At 50.9% G+C, this 17,159-nt stretch overlaps 1 protein-coding gene across 4 annotated transcripts in view; it reads left to right on the top strand.

Annotated features, from left to right (window-relative positions):
* AKT2 (AKT serine/threonine kinase 2) overlaps nucleotides 1–17,159 on the top strand; it is a 56,051-nt gene that overhangs the window by 16,531 nt on the left and 22,361 nt on the right. For all 4 annotated transcript variants that reach the window (XM_066242245.1, XM_066242246.1, XM_066242247.1 and 1 more), the window contains exons 2-4: nucleotides 3,246–3,375; nucleotides 9,795–9,923; nucleotides 11,514–11,625. In XM_066242245.1, the coding sequence (XP_066098342.1) occupies nucleotides 3,330–3,375; nucleotides 9,795–9,923; nucleotides 11,514–11,625 (287 nt within the window). In that variant the 5' untranslated portion in view covers nucleotides 3,246–3,329. The remainder of the gene's footprint in view (nucleotides 1–3,245; nucleotides 3,376–9,794; nucleotides 9,924–11,513; nucleotides 11,626–17,159) is intronic.

Raw genomic sequence — 17,159 nt, 5'->3', positions numbered from 1 at the left:
GGAATCTTTCAGTTCCTCCCCCTGCCCTTGCCCAAGCTACTGCTGGCTTCTTAGCGGCTAAAATGAGAGTGTAAAATGTGATTCTGGTGTGCTGAGCAGCAGCCAGGGCCTCCACCACTGCTTAGCTGGGAGACCCCAGGTAACCGGCTTTCACTCTCTGTGCCTCTGCCCTGCCTAGCTGTGGTCACTGCCCTGTGGCGGGGTGGTTGGGAGCATGGAAGAGACTCCATGGGAACGCTCGCACCCTGCTCAAAGCTATCTAGCCAGCCGTGGCTCCTGGACTCCTCAACCCTGACCACTGTCAGTCACACCTGCCTGCCTTCACTTCTCTCTTTCTGATAATGGCAGCCATGTGCTTAGGTGTTCTTGGGGGGGTAAAGCTGCAGGCTGAACCTCTGCACATAGTGGGCGCTTGGGTGCTGCTGAATCACAGAGGCTCCTTCAGGTGAAGTCGCTGGGCCTGGAGGGGAAGGGAAAGGAGAGCTGAGCCTGGACACCAGGCCCCGTCTTTGCTTTCCACATTTGCCCTTCCTTTGGACTCTGGGTCCATCCCAGCCCTTTGGGAACTATTCCAAACTAAGTTCCTACCTGGGTAAGTATGTGTCTGCCCTGTGTTGGGGAGGAATTCCCCAAGTCCCCACCATAGCTCCTAAACCCTAGTGTTCTCCTATCCACAACTCCTGGCTCCTGACCCTGTAGCCACAAGGACCCCTCAGCAGTTCCATGCTCAGCAAGCTCCTTTCTGCCTCAGGGTCTTTGCACTTACTCTTGTCCTGCCTGAAATTCTACCCTCTGCATGTCAAGATTCATGCCCTACTCACACATCCCTCACAGCACGTGGCTAGCACAGCTCCGTCCTTTCCCCTGCTTTATTTTTCTTCTCAGTACCTCTGCACCACCTGACATTGTTCTGTGTGTATTGGTGCCTGTTTGTCTCTCCCACTGGAATGTGGGCTTCATGAAGGCAGGTGCTGTGCCTTAGTGATGCTGTCTCTGGTACTCAGGATGGTGTCTGGAGCTTAGGACACACTAAAAAATATTGGTGGCATGACTAGACTCTGACACTGTATTCGTGGCTGTGTCTGGTCCTGGGCCTGGTTCTGTTGGGGAGACTTGGATTCATTCTTTGTGTATTCAGCAGATTCCCAGACATTATGCTGGTCCGCTGTGTTAGCATTTATAGGTATGGGGAGAATTGGCTAAGGAAGTGCACAGAGAGTACCCAGTGAAGTCTGAATTCAGGAAGTCTTTCTGGAGGAGGAATTGGTTCAGCTGAGACCTCACGAAGAGGGAGAACTCATAAAGGAATGGGTGATGGAAGCCAGAGGGAGGGCCCAAGTGACAGAAGTGGGCAGAGATTGGGGGTGGGAAGAAGAGGTATTGGAGGGGTGGGCAGTGCCAGTTATAATCTTTGTCATGGTCACTAGCCTTTACTGAGGGCTCTCTAGGTGCCTCTTGGCTCACAGGGAGAGACGGGGCCAGGTTTAGATGGGGTTGTAGGGGTTGAGTACAGAGGCTGGGAGTGCAGGGAGGAGGCTGTAGTGGTAGGGGAGCGGAGGGAAGGTGAGTGGGCATGAAGGGAGGTAGTCAGGCTAGGTGGCTGAGCAGTGGGGTTCTTCCTGGTCAGCAGGGGTGAGAGGCAGTGGAGTACAGGCCCCAGAGGCCAGATACTGAAGGGCCTTGACTCCCAAGCCTAGAAGCTTGTCTCCTTTGTGAGGCCAATGGAAAGCCACAGAAAGGTTTTGAACAAGGGAAGGGAAGGACAGGGTTAGGTTTAAGAGTCCCCATAGCTGCTGAATGGGGGACAGATCGGAAGGGCGGCAGCGGGGCAGGGCCTTGCTGGGAGAGGATAGTTCTGGACCTGAGCCAGGCTTAGGAAAGGGCTGGATGCAGAGACTGGTCACATTAGCGATAAGCATAGACTAGTGGGACATTTAGGATTGAAAGTCTGGCAGTCCTGGGTGTTGGGTTCATGGTTGTGAGCCCTTTGAGGTACCTGTCATGACTACTGAGGAGGGGAGCCTCTTTTGCTGCTTCTGGCCCTGCTTTTGCAGCTTGGAGTTCAGAACATGGTTTCTCACCCTGCCATTGACTTCCCCGTCCCTGTTCATCTTGTCTTCCCCCACCCCCCTCTGCTTCCTCCCACTTACCTCCTTCCCTCTGCCCGGTCAGGCAGCCTGCCACAGTCACATGCCAGGCAGTAGTGTGTCCAGCCCACCAGCTCCCCTGGGTACGAGAGAAAGCTGATGCCCATAGTGTCCCCAGAGCCAGCTGCCGCTTCTCTGGGGGGCCACTGTAGCTCCTGACCCGCTGTCCACAAATAACCCCAGCCCAGGAAAGGCAAAAGGCGCCTTGGGTTCTGTGGCTCCTGTCCAGGCCTGTGGTTCCAGGTAGGGGCCCAGCTGGTGGCTGCCTCCCGCCCTTCTTCCCTCCACCCGCCCGGGAACCTGAGACAGAAGCAGCAGCCTTGGCGTCTGTCAGTCTGTCAGCTGCTGGTCCCTGAGGACAGAGCGGAGGTCTCAGGGAAGGATTTAGGGCCTTGATCGAGCCCAGGACTGGCTCTTGGGCTTCAGACAAGTGTCTGCGCAGTAGTTTGTTTTCCTGTTCAAGTTCTGGAGCACCTGAGACCTGTCTTTTCTTGGTCATTTGGTGGGGGTGAGGAGGGGCCTGAGGATGAGGGAGTGAAATAGGGTGGCCTATTGCAAGGGAATGGGGGTACTTGGTTTGCTAACGATGGCAGGATGTTGGCTCTCTGATTTGGAAAGGAGAGAGATGTGTGTTTATGTGTTGAGGGGGTGGCAGGCAGGTGCTGGTGGCTTTGAGTACTCCTTCAGGTGCCCAGGGCTATCTGATTTCATCCCAGGTTACCTCAGCTTGGAACATGGGAGTGATGGGGGGGCGGGGGCAGGGCTATAGCTCCCTTGTTATCTTTCCAGCCTGGGGTAAGGGTGGGTGTCCTGGGTGTCAAGGGCAATGTCTGGTCTGCACATAGGCCAGCAAGCTCTGCTCCCTGCAGAGGAGGGCTCTGAGGGCAGGGTTGTGTTATTTCTTCCCAGATTGAGGCCCCTCAGCCACATATCCCTCCCACAGTGGGCCCCACTCTTCTCCCACTCTCGCTGGCTCCACCCTGTATAGAGCAAACAGAGCAGCCACAGGGGCCTCAGAGCTTGACTGTCCAGAGGGAAGGGGCTGGGGTTGAAGCGATTCCACCTCCAACTCTGATGAGCTCCTCTCTTGTCTTGCAGATTGTGCTCTGTTCACTGTGCCTTCTGCATGTCCTGCTGCCCTGAGCTGTCCTGCGCTAGGTGACAGCGTATCACGCTGCCACCATGAACGAGGTGACTGTCATCAAAGAAGGCTGGCTTCACAAGCGTGGTAAGGGGCTGCTATGCCCGTGTGAATTGCGCAAAACAATCACACGCACACACACCCTTCTGGCAGCTGGTGTGGGAAGCCGGCGTGAAGCAGAAGAGCAGGGTCTTCACAGCTCAGAGCTGGCTTTCCTGCCCAGCCGGCCTGCCCCAGGCCAGTTGTTCCTTATGAGCCCCTTTCATGGAATCCTTCAGCAGGAGGCTGGGCTGGGGAGCTGTGGCTCTGCCTAGGGCCCACTTGGAGTCTCTAGGCCTGCCTGGACATCTGCATAAGCCCACAGGCCAGGCCTGGAGTTCTGTTTCTGCATTAGTGACTTCATTCTTAGCCCCATTTTATAGGTAAAGAAACTGATGCTCAGAAAAGGGAAGCACATAACTGAATACACACACTGAGGTGATATTCAGTATTCATTTGGCAAATACTGAGTGTGTGGTATGCCAGTGGACAAGAAGTAAGTGGACATGTGATGGTAGGTGGTGATGAGTACTGTTGTGAAAAAATAGGAACTCTGAGGGGGAAAGGGCTGGAGAGAGATGAGGTGGTTAGGGGAAGTCATTCTGAGGAGATGACAATGAACAGAGGCCCCGAGGAGGTAAGGGAGTGGGCGACACACAGGGCTGTGTTAGGGTGACAGCGAGGACAAAGGTGGGAATGTGGCTGGAGTAAAGTGAGCAAGGAAGAGCTGAAGAGGTGACTCAGTGGAGCAGGGATGGAAGGACTTGGGCTGGAACGCTGCAGGTGATTGGAAGCCCAGGCTGTTGTGAGCCATGGTGTGACCTGATCTGGTTGTACTGGTGGGCAGCCGAGTCATTTACAGCGAAGAAACTAAGAAACTGGACCTCTATCCCGGCTGCCTGTCCCCAGAGCTGTAGCAGTTACCAGCTCTGTTGTGTGCCGCTGTGCTGAGAAAGGGCTTCATAGTCCCAGAAGGAAGGAGGTGGACTTCCTGGCTTCCCTGGATCTTCTTTAGGGAGGGAGAGTGTCAGGCCTGCTGATAGTTGCTCTCTGTGCACTTTTTTTTATTTTTTATTTTTTTAAAATTTTATTTATTCATTTTAGAGGAGAGACAGAGAGAGAGAGAAGGTGAGGAGGAGCAAGAAGCTTCAACTCCCATATGTGCCTTGACTGGGCGAGCCCAGGGTTTGAACTGGTGACCTCAGCATTTCCAGGTCGACGCTTTATCCACTGCGCCACCACAGGTCCGGCGCTCTCTGTGCACTTTTGTTCACGTGGCAAACATTTATTGAGCAGCTGCTGTGTTCTAGGCATGGATCTAGGCACTGGGGACCCCCATCTTCATGTTATTATCTTACACTTAATTAGGAGGCGGTGGCACTGGAGTAAGCATGTGTGTGCAGTGGTGGCAGGCGCCATGGAGAGAAACCAGGCAGCATGAGAAGGAAAGGCTGTGAGGCAGGCAGGGGAGCTGCCACAAACATGGTGGTCTGATCATTTGAATAGAAATCTGAAGGAGGCAAGGGAATGAGCCCCGTGGCTAACTGGGACAAGAGCGTGAGAGCCAAGGGGACAGCCTGTGAGAGGAGTGGACTGGCATGTTTGAAGAGGGCAGGGAGGCTGATGCTGCTAGCCCTTCAGAAACAGGGAGAGTTGCTCACCCATCCTGCCCTATCTCGGCCTGCAGACAGAGCAGTGATAAGGGACAGAGGCAGTTCCCCAGGGGCACAGCTTTCCAATCAGACGAGCAGGGGACACCTGTTCCTATTGCTCTTAAAGACAGGAATCATTCAAGATGGTGTTGGTCTGCCCCCAAACCGGGCCCTGTGTTTGGGGCTGTCAGTGGAGCTCTCCGAAACTTGGCAGATGTCATGGTTCTAACCATTGCGCTGCCACTTCTTCTTGGTGTGAGTATGAGCAAGCTGTCACCTTTCTGAGCCTTGTTTTACATTTGTAAAATGGGTTAACAACCCAGGCCTGTGGTATTGTCAGCTCTTCGAGAGCAGGGATTTGATCCAGCTTGTTCGCTGTAGTAGCTCCAGCGCCTGGAATAGTGCTTGACATGCAGTAGGTGCTCAGATTGTTGAATGAATGCTTGAGATTGTGTATAGAAGTGGTGTGTTTGGGTGGGCCAGGGTCTCGGGCTTTTCAGTTTTCCAAGGCCCCCGGCTCTCTGGGCGGGGGTGTGGGGACCCTGGAGGTACCTAGAGGCCTGTAGCAGGGGCAGGCGTTTGTCTGTGGTCCAGGGCTGCTGATAGCATTAAATGGATCTCAGCCTCTCTCAGGCTTTCAGTGTCTTCATTTATTTTGGGGGTGGAGGGTGATGAGCTGCTGAGATGGCCTAGCTGGTATGCACCTGCCTTGAGTTTACACAACACACATGTATTTGTGTCACTCCTGGGCCTCCCAGTGCCTGCCATTCTGAGCAGTAGCTGGCAGAGGTGGGCAAGGTAAGGTGGCCCCTGCTGACTGCAGCTGGTTTGGCACCTGTGCCATTCTACCCCACCCACCCCTGGTGGTTGCAGTAATAGCAGTGCCAGTTTACTTGGCTCTCACTCCGAGCCAGGCACTAGCTGTGCTGTAGGCAAGCCTGATTTTGGCATTTTCTTAGCCGCCCCGTGAGATGGGCTCCTGCAGACCAGGATGCTGACGCTCGGCAGGAAGATTGACTTGCTGGTGGTTCCAGCAAGGCGAGGGCAGTGCTGTGTCCTCTGACTTGTGAACCAGTGCTTCCAAGGCCTGGCCGCATGCTGTCTCTCGCCCAGCAAGGTCTGTTCAAGGAATGGTGACGTGAGAGTCCCACTGTTGGAGTGGCTTGTGCTGTGTGCTGGTCCCTTTCCAGCACAGCCTCACTGGCCTAGTCCCATTCGCCAGTTTAGAGACATACAGTGTAGTGGGCATGAGCGTGGACAGAGCAAACCTGGGTTCCACTGTAGCTCTCCCTGTCAACAACAGTGTCCCCCAATTTCCTCATCTGTAAAATGGGATTGTTGTGAGGATGTTTTTCCTTCTAGATTTATTTTGTTTTCTTAGCTTGTAACTGATGCATAAAACGCCACTGTTAAGTTCCTGGATCATAAGCTCTCCCCAAAACTAGTTTCCAGATCAAGAAATAGAACAAGATAGTCCCCAGAAGCTCCCCCACCCCTCCCAAACAGTAACTCCCCTAACTTCCAAAAACATAGGTGAATTTTTCTAGTTTTGTTTTGCTTTTTTATTTATATATTTTTAAGATTTTATTTATTGACCCTTATGTTGGTGGTGCCGTGGATAAAAGCATTGACTTGGGATGCTGAGGTCACCAGTTCGAAACTCTGGTCAATAAAGATTTAATTTATTGATTTTAGAGAGAGATTAGAGAGAAATAAAGGGGAGGGGGAGCAGGAAGCATCAACTTGTAGTAGTCGTCTCTTATATGTGCTTTGACTTGGCAAGCCCCGGGTTTTGAACTGGCGGCAGTCTGAGCATTCCAGGTCAATGCTTAACTACTGCTCCACCACCGGTCAGGTTCATAGATGCTCTTTATCATATGGAAGAAATTTCCTTCTATTCCTAGTTTGCTCAGTATTTTTATCATGAAAGGGTGTTAGATTTTGTCAAATGCTGTTTCTACTTCAATTGAAATGATCATGTGTCTCTTTTCCTTCATTCTATTAATGTGTATTATATTGATTGATTTTCTTTTTTTTTTTTAGTGAGAGAGATGGGGACAGACAGGAAGGGAGAAAGACGAGATGCATCATCTCACAGTTGCGTCACCTTAGTTGTTCATTGATTGCTTTCTTATATGTGCCTTGACCAGGGGCGCCAGCTGAGCCAGTGACCTTGGGCTTCAAGCCAGTGATCTTTGGGCTCAAGGCAGCAACCATAGGGTCATGTCTATGAGCCCACGCTCAAGCCCATGACCCTGCGCTCAAGCTGGATGAGCCTGTGCTCAAGCTGGTGATCTCAGGGCTTCAGACCTGGGTCCTCAGTATTTAATTTTCTTTTTCTTTTTTTAAGTTGGTGGGAGGCGGGGCACAGACAGGGACAGCCAGACAGGAAGAGAGAGAGATGAGAAGCATCAATTCTTTGTAGTGGTTCCTTAGTTATTCATTGATTGCTTTCTCATATGTGCCTTGACCGAGGGGCTCCAGCAGAGTGAGTGACCCCTTGTTTTAGCCAGCAACCTTGGGCTTCAAGCCAGTGACCATGGAGTCATTGTGATGATTCCATGCTCAAGCTGGTGAGCCTGTGCTCAAGCGGAATGGGCCTGTGCGCAAGCTGGTGACCGTGGGGTTTTGAACCTGGGTCCTCAGCATCCCAGGCCAACACTGTCTACTGCACCACCACCTGGTCAGGCAGGCTTGATGCTTTTTATATATTGAAGCACCCTTGCATTTCCAGGATAAAACCCACTTTGTCATGGTGTATAATCCTTTTACTCTGTTGTTAAATGTGAGGTTATGCTAACTTTTGAACTTTATATGCATGGAGTCATTCAGTCTTTATTTATATTTGAAAGAATTTAATAAGTTAAAACCTGTAAGATACTTAGGACAGTATGTGGCACAAAGTACCATTATAGTGTTATCTATTCATTACCATCATCAGTATCAATTGGTAATCCGGTTGGCTCATTGGTAGAGTGTCGGCCCGGCATGTCCTGGGTTCAATTCCCGGTCAGGGCACACAGGAGAAGCACCCATCTGCTTCTCCACCCTTCACCCACTTCTTTCTCTCTATTTCTCTCTTCCCCTCCTGCAGCCAAGGCTCCATTGGAGCCAAGTTGGCCTGGGCGCTGAGGATGGCTCCATGGCCTCTGTCTGAGGCACTAGAAATGGCTCTGATTGCAACGGAAGCACAATGGCCCAGAGAGGCAGAGCATCGCCTCCTGTTGGGCATGCCAGGTGAATCCTGGTCTGGTGCATGGGGGAGTCTGTCTCTCTGCCTCCCCGCTTCTCACTTCAGAAAAATACAAAGAAACCCAACAAAACAGAGAAGTGAAGGGACCTACTGATGGCCACACAGCAAATACAGCTCAGAGCCCACTCTGCCATCATATCTCACATGTGCTATGTGAGTTGAGGGCTTGGCACACTCTTTGTACAGGGGGCTGATGATGATTAAGAGCATATATTGAGTGCCTGTGGTATTCTGGGTGGGCCCTAAGCTGGGTGCTTTATGGAGATAATGGTCCAGCTCAATGGCTTTTAGCATTCAGAGTTGTGCGTCTATCACCACAATCTGTTTTAACACATTTCACTACCACTCTCCTGCCTGCTCTCCTGTCTACCCTCCTCCCACCCAGGTACTTCCTGTGAGGCACCATCAAGCCCCCTTGTTCATGTCTACAGATTTGCCTAGTCTGGACATTTTATGTAAATGGAATCATCTAATTTGTGGTGGTTTTACTAACCACACGTTACAGTTCATCCATGTTGTAGCATGTATCCATACTTACTTTTTTTATATGGTTGAATAATAATATATTGTGCAGATATGCCATGTTTTGTTTATTCATTCATTAGTTTTTGGACTTTTGGGTTTTTTTCACTTTTTACTATTATGAGTAATGTTGCTATGGACATTTATGTACAAGTTTTTGTTTCACCATCTCTATTGTTTTGAGAACTTAAATAGCATTTTATTTTATTTTAAAATTTTTATTTATTTTGTTGACATGTAATTGACATGCAGTATCCTGTTAGTTTCAGGTATACATCAGTGACTTGATATTTATATACATTATGAAGTGATCCCCATAAGTCTAGTTACCATTTGTCACCTTGCAAAATTATTACACTGTTATTGATCGTATTCTCTGTGCTACACTTTACATCCCCATGACTTCCTTATTTTATAACTGGAAATTTGTGCCTCTTAATTTTCTTCACCTTTTTGCAGCATCTCCTTTTCTTCAGCAGCAATGAAGAGTGGATCCTTGTAAATGGGTGTGCATGTGTGTGTGTTTATGCGTGCATGCATGTGCATATACAGGGTGCTTGGATATTCATGGTTAGAACAAATAGCAGGGGTCAAGGGATACTTGGAGGACACAGCAACAGTTATACCCATGCTGGCACAGTGTTTTGACATTTGATCCCCCTGCATGGCAGTACTGGTGAATGCCAGCCCATGGGATTTGGCCTTACAGGGCCACAGGGCATGTGTGTTTGGAAGGCTGGGCCTCTCCTGGGACTGTGCCACGTGCTGGCAAGGATGGCTCGCTGCAGGCCACACGCTGAGGCAGCTGGTGCCCTGGGGCACTGCAGTAGGTGCCTTCCTGCCAGGCATGCCCTCTGAATCACTGGGGCCAGCTCGGTGCCAGCCTTCAGCAGCAGGGGCTGTGCCTCAGGGGTTTCTCTTGGAAAGGCACTCTCCTGCCCACCCTTTCATCCTCTCCTCCCACCCAGGTGCTTCTTTGAGGCACTGTTACACTGGGCTGTCTGCCCTGATCTCTCTCCCTCCACTCTGCCTTGGTTCAGGTGAATACATCAAAACCTGGAGGCCCCGGTACTTCCTACTGAAGAGTGATGGCTCCTTCATTGGTTATAAGGAGCGGCCCGAGGCTCCTGACCAGACCCTGCCCCCACTAAACAATTTCTCTGTTGCAGGTAAGTCTTGGGGCAGGAGGGTTGGCCAGTTTGGGTGCTCAGAGGACTGGCAGGTCCTGGGGGCACATGGGCTGTGGGTCTGACCAGTCTGTTTTCCCTGTTTCCCACCCTTCCCCTGCTTCACCTGTGTGTCAGTTGGGTGAGGTGAAGTGGGAAGCAGACAGAAGCCAGACGTTTCCCGAGCCTCCGACACCAGCCTCTAGTTCTGGCTGCTGCTGGCCAGGCCCTGGGGTTCTGGCTGGTGTCAGGTGCCTCTGCACTCTGGTAACAGCCTGCTTCTCTGTCCCTCTAACCTAGAGGCAACCCTGGCCTCCCTCTCAGTTGATCACAGGGCTAACCTCACCTCCTCCATCCCTTCCATGGTATCTCAAGTGGTGCCTTCCAGCTAGGCCCCAGCCAGTCAAAGCTTGGCAGGCCCAAAGTCCTTGCCTGGATCTTGCAGAACCACAGTCCTGCCTCCAACCCTCTTACCCCTGTTTCCTTCCTTCCTTTCTGACCTGATCGGTCACCACATCTTTGGTGTCCCACCTCCTAAGAACATTTCAAAGATACCCCCATCTTTACTGCCACTCCTTAGCCCACGCCACCATTCTCTCCTACCTAGTTTCTTGTTCCAACTTCTTGCCCAGTGTTCCTTCTACCTGCTCTCTGTCCTGCTAAAGCTTTGTCCTGGTTGCTTTCCCCATGTATTGGTGATTCTGACATAGCTGCTCCCAGTCCTAGCTTTGTACCTGACTGCCAGCCTGTCTTCCTTTACATTACTCCCTGGGTGAGCTCTAGGTCCCTCATACCCAGCATGTCCCAAACTGGCCATCTAGTCTCCCCTTTTATCCCCCAACTTCCCATTTTCTGTCTCCATCTTGGGGAAACTCCCCACTGCCCTCTAGTCCTCAGGCCATTAGCCTTGGCCTCATCCTAGGAGCCTCTCTCTGCCTCCTTTCTGGCCTACCTGCCTTATCCTCCCCTCTGCGTGGCTCCACTCTGGTGTAGCCCCAGCCTCCTCCCTGGGCTCCTAGCCTCCATTTTCTCTCACCCTTTATAGGGCAGCCAGACGAATCTGTATAAATCAGTCCATGCTCTTTCTGTATTTAAGCCTTCCACAGCTCCCTGTTGCCCTCAGGACAAAGTCCAGATTTCTCACCACACCCCTGAGCCCTGCATGCTGGCCCCTGCCTACCTCTGCAGCATGTTCATCGCCACTCCTCACACCTAGAACAAAATTTGTCATTCCCTAAATGTGCTGGTCCTTCAGGCACGTCCAGGCTCTGTACATAATGTACCCTTCTGTCTAACTGACCACTTCTTTCAGGGCTCAGTGTGGAGATGTCCCTTCCTCCAGGAGATGACTCCAGGTTTCCTCTTCATCACACCCCTGACCACTGAGCTATTATTGTCAAGTGGTCTGTCTTCCATCTACACACACTGGATCTTGAGCCCCATGGGGGCAAGTCCAGGGCCGTCTATGTCACTAATGTGTCCCAACGCCTCCTGGCATGGGGCTGGCACACAGGAGGTGGCTTGGGGAATGTGGACTGCAGGTCAGTGGGACTGTCCCCTTACTTCCCTGTATCATCCTTCTTCTTTCTATAGAATGCCAGCTGATGAAGACTGAGAGACCGCGGCCCAACACATTTGTCATCCGCTGCCTGCAATGGACCACAGTCATTGAGAGGACCTTCCATGTAGACTCTCCAGATGAGAGGTGAGTCTGAGCCTCTGTGTATCTGCCCTTTGAAAGTGGTCAGACCTAGAGGAGAAGGGGTCTAGATGGACAGACTCCCCTGGGTCCCTACTTAGCAGTTTTCTGTCCCAGTTCTTCTAGTGTGGGGATCTCCCCCACTTGAGCTGGGTGGAGCAGAGATTTTTACTCTACGGAGCCCCCTCCCTACACAGTCTGAGGACCTAGAGTGTGTATTGGAAATCACAGGCAGATCTTACTAACAGAATGGAGCGTGGGGCCACATCAGGGCCTCTGTCTGGAGATCTGTGGAGGGTCAGGGAGCTGCATTGTTTAATTTAATTTTATTCATTTTAGAGAAGAGAGGGAGAGACAGAGGAAGAGAGAGAGAGAGGAGAGACAGAGAGAGAGAAGGGGAGAGGAGCTGGAAGCATCAACTCCCATATGTGCCTTGACCAGGCAAGCCCAGGGTTTCGAACCGGCGACCTCAGCATTTCCAGGTCGATGCTTAATCCACTGCGCCACCACAGGTCAGGCAGGGAGCTGCATTGTTAATGAGCATCTCCATTGATTTTTAAGGCAGGTGGTCCAGAAAGAGTTTAAAAAGATAAATGTAATTATCAGAAGAGATGATATGATACAGATTTACCCAGTTCAGATATTGAACAGTATAAGGAAGGCATCTAGTGAAAGCTTCCCGCTCCCTTCTGTCCTACCTCCACGCTAAGTGCGCTTCTCACGTGTCCTCCAAGAGCTCCTTCTGGCAGGGACAGGCGCACTCAGAGAGAGCCTTTCACGCTGTACTCCCCTTGTTTTTTCTTTTCACACAAAAGGTAGCATTGTACACAAACTGTTCTGAACTTGCTTTTTTACTTAATTTATCTTGGGGAATCTTTCTACTTCAGTCTATAGTGAGCTGCTACATTTATTTATTTTTTTATTTATGAGACAAAGAGAGGGACAGATAGGGACAGACAGACAGGAAGGGAGAGAAATGAGAAGTATCAATTTTTTTTTTTTTTTCTTATTTTTCTGAAGCTGGAAACAGGGAGAGACAGTCAGACAGACTCCCGCATGCGCCCGACCGGGATCCACCCGGCACGCCCACCAGGGGCAACGCTCTGCCCACCAGGGGGCGATGCTCTGCCCATCCTGGGCGTCGCCATGTTGCGACCAGAGCCACTCTAGCGCCTGAGGCAGAGGCCACAGAGCCATCCCCAGCGCCCGGGCCATCTTTGCTCCAATGGAGCCTTGGCTGCAGGAGGGGAAGAGAGAGACAGAGAGGAAAGCGCAGCGGAGGGGTGGAGAAGCAAATGGGCGCTTCTCCTGTGTGCCCTGGCCGGGAATCGAACCCGGGCCCTCCGCACGCTAGGCCGACGCTCTACCGCTGAGCCAACCGGCCAGGGCCAAGTATCAATTTTTTTGTTGTGGCTTCTTAGTTGTTCACTGATTGCTTTCTCATATGTGCCTTGACCAGGGGGCTATAGCAGACCAAGTGACACCTTGTTCAAGCCAGCAACCTTGGGCTCAAGCTGGTGACCTTGGGGCCTTAAACCTGGGTCCTCCGTGTCCCAGTTTGACGCCCTATCCACTGCACCACTGCCTGGTCAGGCTTATTTATTTATTTTTTATTTTATTTATTTATTTATTTATTTGTATTTTTCTGAAGCTGGAAATGGGGAGGCAGTCAGACAGACTCCCGCAAGCGCCCGACCGGGATCCACCTGGCACGCCCACCAGGGGGCGATGCTCTGCCCATCTGGGGCATTGCTCTGTCGCGACCAGAGCCACTCTTTCGCCTGGGGCAGAGGCCAAAGGATGGCCCAGCGCCCGGGCCATCTTTTGCTCTAATGGAGCCTTGGCTGCGGGAGGGGAAGAGAGAGACAGAGAGGAAGGAGAGGGGGAGGGGTGGAGAAGCAGGTGGGCGCCTCTCCTGTGTGCCCTGGCCGGGAATCGAACCTGGGACTTCTGCACACCAGGCCGACGCTCTACCACTGAGCCAACCGGCCAGGGCCTAGGCTTATTTATTTTTTTAACAGCTGTACTTGTATGTTCCCAAGTTTTTAGAGTGGTTCTTTATGGTTGGTGACTGGGGTTGTTTCCAGCTTTGGCTTGTTACGAGCAATGCCATAGTGTGGTACTTGTGTTTGTCTCGTTGGCATATGTGCAGGTAAATTTGTAAGATGAATTCTTAGATTGAAGCTTGCCTGGGCTACAGGAAATATGTATTTGTAATGTTGAGGAATGTTTCTATTAGGCTGAGTCCACACAGCTTTGTGTTTTTAAATATTTGGATTTTTACTAATCTGATCAGTGGGAAATGACACCTGAGGGTAGTTTTCATTGGCCTCTCCCCTGTGGGTGAGTTTAAGTTAGGGGCTGTGTGAATTTCTTTTTTTGAACTCTCTGTTCATATATCTTGCCTATTTTTCTGTTGGGTAGTCTTTTTCTTATTTATTTCTGAAAGCTCTTTATATATACTGCTCACAAAAATTAGGGGATATTTCAAAATGAATATGAAGCAATAAGAAGCATTTGATTTTTTTTTTATTAAATAAGAACATCAGAAAAGCAAATGACAAGTCAAAGAAAGTTATTTGATTATGCAAGTGAGATGTAAAACCACCATTTATTTCATTGGTGAAAATGCACTACACAAAAGGCGGAAAGTATTGGAGTATCTGCATGTTCCCTGATCCCCTAATTTTTTATTTTTATTTTTATTTTTCCTGAAGCTGGAAACAGGGAGAGACAGACAGACTCCCGCATGCGCCCCACCGGGATCCACCCGGCATGCCCACCAGGGGGCGATGCTCTACCCCTCTGGGCGTCGCTCTGTCGCGACCAGAGCCACTCTAGTGTCTGGGGCAGCGGCCGAGGAGCCATCCCCAGCGCCCGGGCCATCTTTGCTCCAAGGGAGCCTTGGCTGCGGGAGGGGAAGAGAGAGACAGAGAGGAAGGAGGAGGGGGGGTGGAGAAGCAAATGGGCGCTTCTCCTATGTGCCCTGGCTGGGAATCGAACCCGGGTCCCCCGCACGCCAGGCCGACGCTCTACTGCTGAGCCAACCGGCCAGGGCCCTGATCCCCTAATTTTTGTGAGCAGTGTATTAGAAAGCTTAGCCCTTTGTAGTGAGTAGACAATATATTTTTCACACTTTATCCCTTTGCATCTCTCCTTGAGCAATACTCCTTTAGCTTGTCTATGGGTTGAAGATTCAGCTAGACTCTAAAACAGCGCCATCCAAGAGAATTTTCTGTCATCATAGGAGTTCTATACTTGTAGTGCCCAAGAGGGTGTTCATTGAGTATTTGAAATGGGGTTAGTGCAACTGACGAATGGAATTCTTTTTTAATTTAAATTTAAATAGCCATATATGACTAGTGAACGCTCTTTTGGACAGTGCATTTCTAGAACATACACAAAATAATATCACAAGATGTCTGACCACATTCTGTGCTCTAATTATTGCATACCTCCCCAAGGTTAAAAATGTACTCACCCTACCAAGGGGACAGAATTAGCATTTCAGGCCAGCTGAGGTGTTACTCAGGTAAAAACTGGGGACCAAAACGTAGACTGCCATTAAAAGCCAGTTAAGACATGCATAGGACGTTGGGCTGATTTTTGAAGTATAGGTAGAAAGGAGTTGGCCAGAGATAGGAAGAAGAAGGTGACTCCAGGAAACAGGACCAGCATATGCAGAGGCCTGGAGGTGAGATAGCTCATAATTCCAGGGATGATACAGGGTTTTGCATCACCAAAGAATCAAGGGCCAGCGGTATTAGAAGGGGGGAAATAGAGAACCTTGAAGCTGGTGAGCTCAGCCAGGGCCTAGACTCTAGATGGAAATCCCCAAAGGGACTTGGCAGGCGGTGAATCAGTTGGGGTTTGTCATAGAATTGCTATAAGGTTCAGGGGGATGACAAACAGGAAGCCCTTGATTGAGCAGAACCTGGCACACACTGTCCAAGCCTGGAAAAGGAGCAGTGGGGAGCCAGCAAGTATTTTCTTGGGCAAAGGACCCACTCTGGTTTTCATTTTATTAAGATACCATGTCCTTCAGTGTGAGGAAGTATCCCTTTCTTTTTCTTTTCTTCTTTTCCAAGTGAGAGGAAGTGAGATAGACTCCTGCATGTACCTTGACTGGCAACCCACCTGGCAACCCCCATCAGGAGCCAATGCTCTGCCCATCTAGGGTCATGCTTGCAACCAAGCTCTTCTTAGTGCCTGAGGCAGAGGCCATAGAGCCATCTTCAGCATCTGGCGCCAACTTGCTCCAATTGAGCCATGGCTGTAGGAGGAGGACAGAGAGAGAGAGGAGGGGGAAGGGTGGAGAAGTTGATGGTAGGCCTCATTGCCCTGAGCCACATAGACCCACACTTCTTCTGTTTGCACTGACCAGGAATCAAACCCAGGACATCCACATGCCAGGCTGATGCTCTACTTCTGAGCCATCCAGCCAGGGCTGGAGAGTCCCTTTCTTCAGTTTAACGCTCTTCCAACTGAGCTATTTCAGCTCCTTGAGGACTCCCTCCCCTTTTTTTTTTGTGACAGAGACAGAGAGAGGGACAGATAGGGACAGACAGGAAGGGAGAGAGATGAGAAGCGTAAGTTCTTCGTGTGACACCTTAGTTCAGGGGTCAGGAACCTATGGCTCATGAGCCAGATGTGGCTCTTTTGATGGCTGCATCTGGCTTGCAGACAAATCTTTAATGAAAAATATAATGTTAAAAATATAAAACATTCTCATGTATTACAATCCATTCATTTTCTACTGCTCATGTTCATGGTTGCGGGAGGCTGGAGCCAATCACAGCTGTCCTCCGGGACAACACCAAATTTTTTTTTTTTCCTTCTGTATTTTTCTGAAGCCGGAAACGGGGAGAGATAGTCAGACAGACTCCCGCATGCGCCCGACCAGGATCCACCCAGCACACCCACCAGGGGGCGACGCTCTGCCCACCAGGAGGCGATGCTCTGCCCCTCCGGGGCATCGCTCTGTTGCGACCAGAGCCACTCTAGCACCTGGGGCAGAGGCCGAGGAGCTATCCCCAGCGCCCCGGCCATCTTTGCTCCAGTGGAGCCTGGGCTGCGGGAGGGGAAGAGAGAGACAGAGAGGAAGGAGAGGGGGAGGGGTGGAGAAGCAGATGGGCGCTTCTCCTGTGTGCCCTGGCCGGGAATCGAACCCGGGACTTCTGCACGCCAGGCTGATGCTCTACCACTGAGCCAACCGGCCAGGAGAACACCAAATTTTATTGGATAATGCATAACATACATGGGTCGTTGTATGGCTCTTACGGAATTACATTTTAAAATACGTGGTATTGGCCTGACCAGGTGGTGGCACGGTGGATAGAGCGTCTGACTGGGATGCGGAAGACCCAGGTTTGGGACCCTGAGGTCTCCAGCTTGAGCGAGGGCTTATCTGGTTTGAGCAAAAAAGCTCACCAGCTTGGACCCAAGGTCGCTGGCTTGAGCAAGGGGTTACTCTGTCTGCTGAAGGCCCGCGGTCAAGGCACATATGAGAAAGCAATCAATGAACAACTAAGGTGTCACAA

Source organism: Saccopteryx bilineata, chromosome 9 (genome assembly GCF_036850765.1).
Source record: "Saccopteryx bilineata isolate mSacBil1 chromosome 9, mSacBil1_pri_phased_curated, whole genome shotgun sequence".
Classification (NCBI taxonomy): Eukaryota; Metazoa; Chordata; class Mammalia; order Chiroptera; family Emballonuridae; genus Saccopteryx; species Saccopteryx bilineata.
Note: the sequence above shows the minus strand (reverse complement) of the source record. Positions and strands in the feature narration are given on the sequence as shown.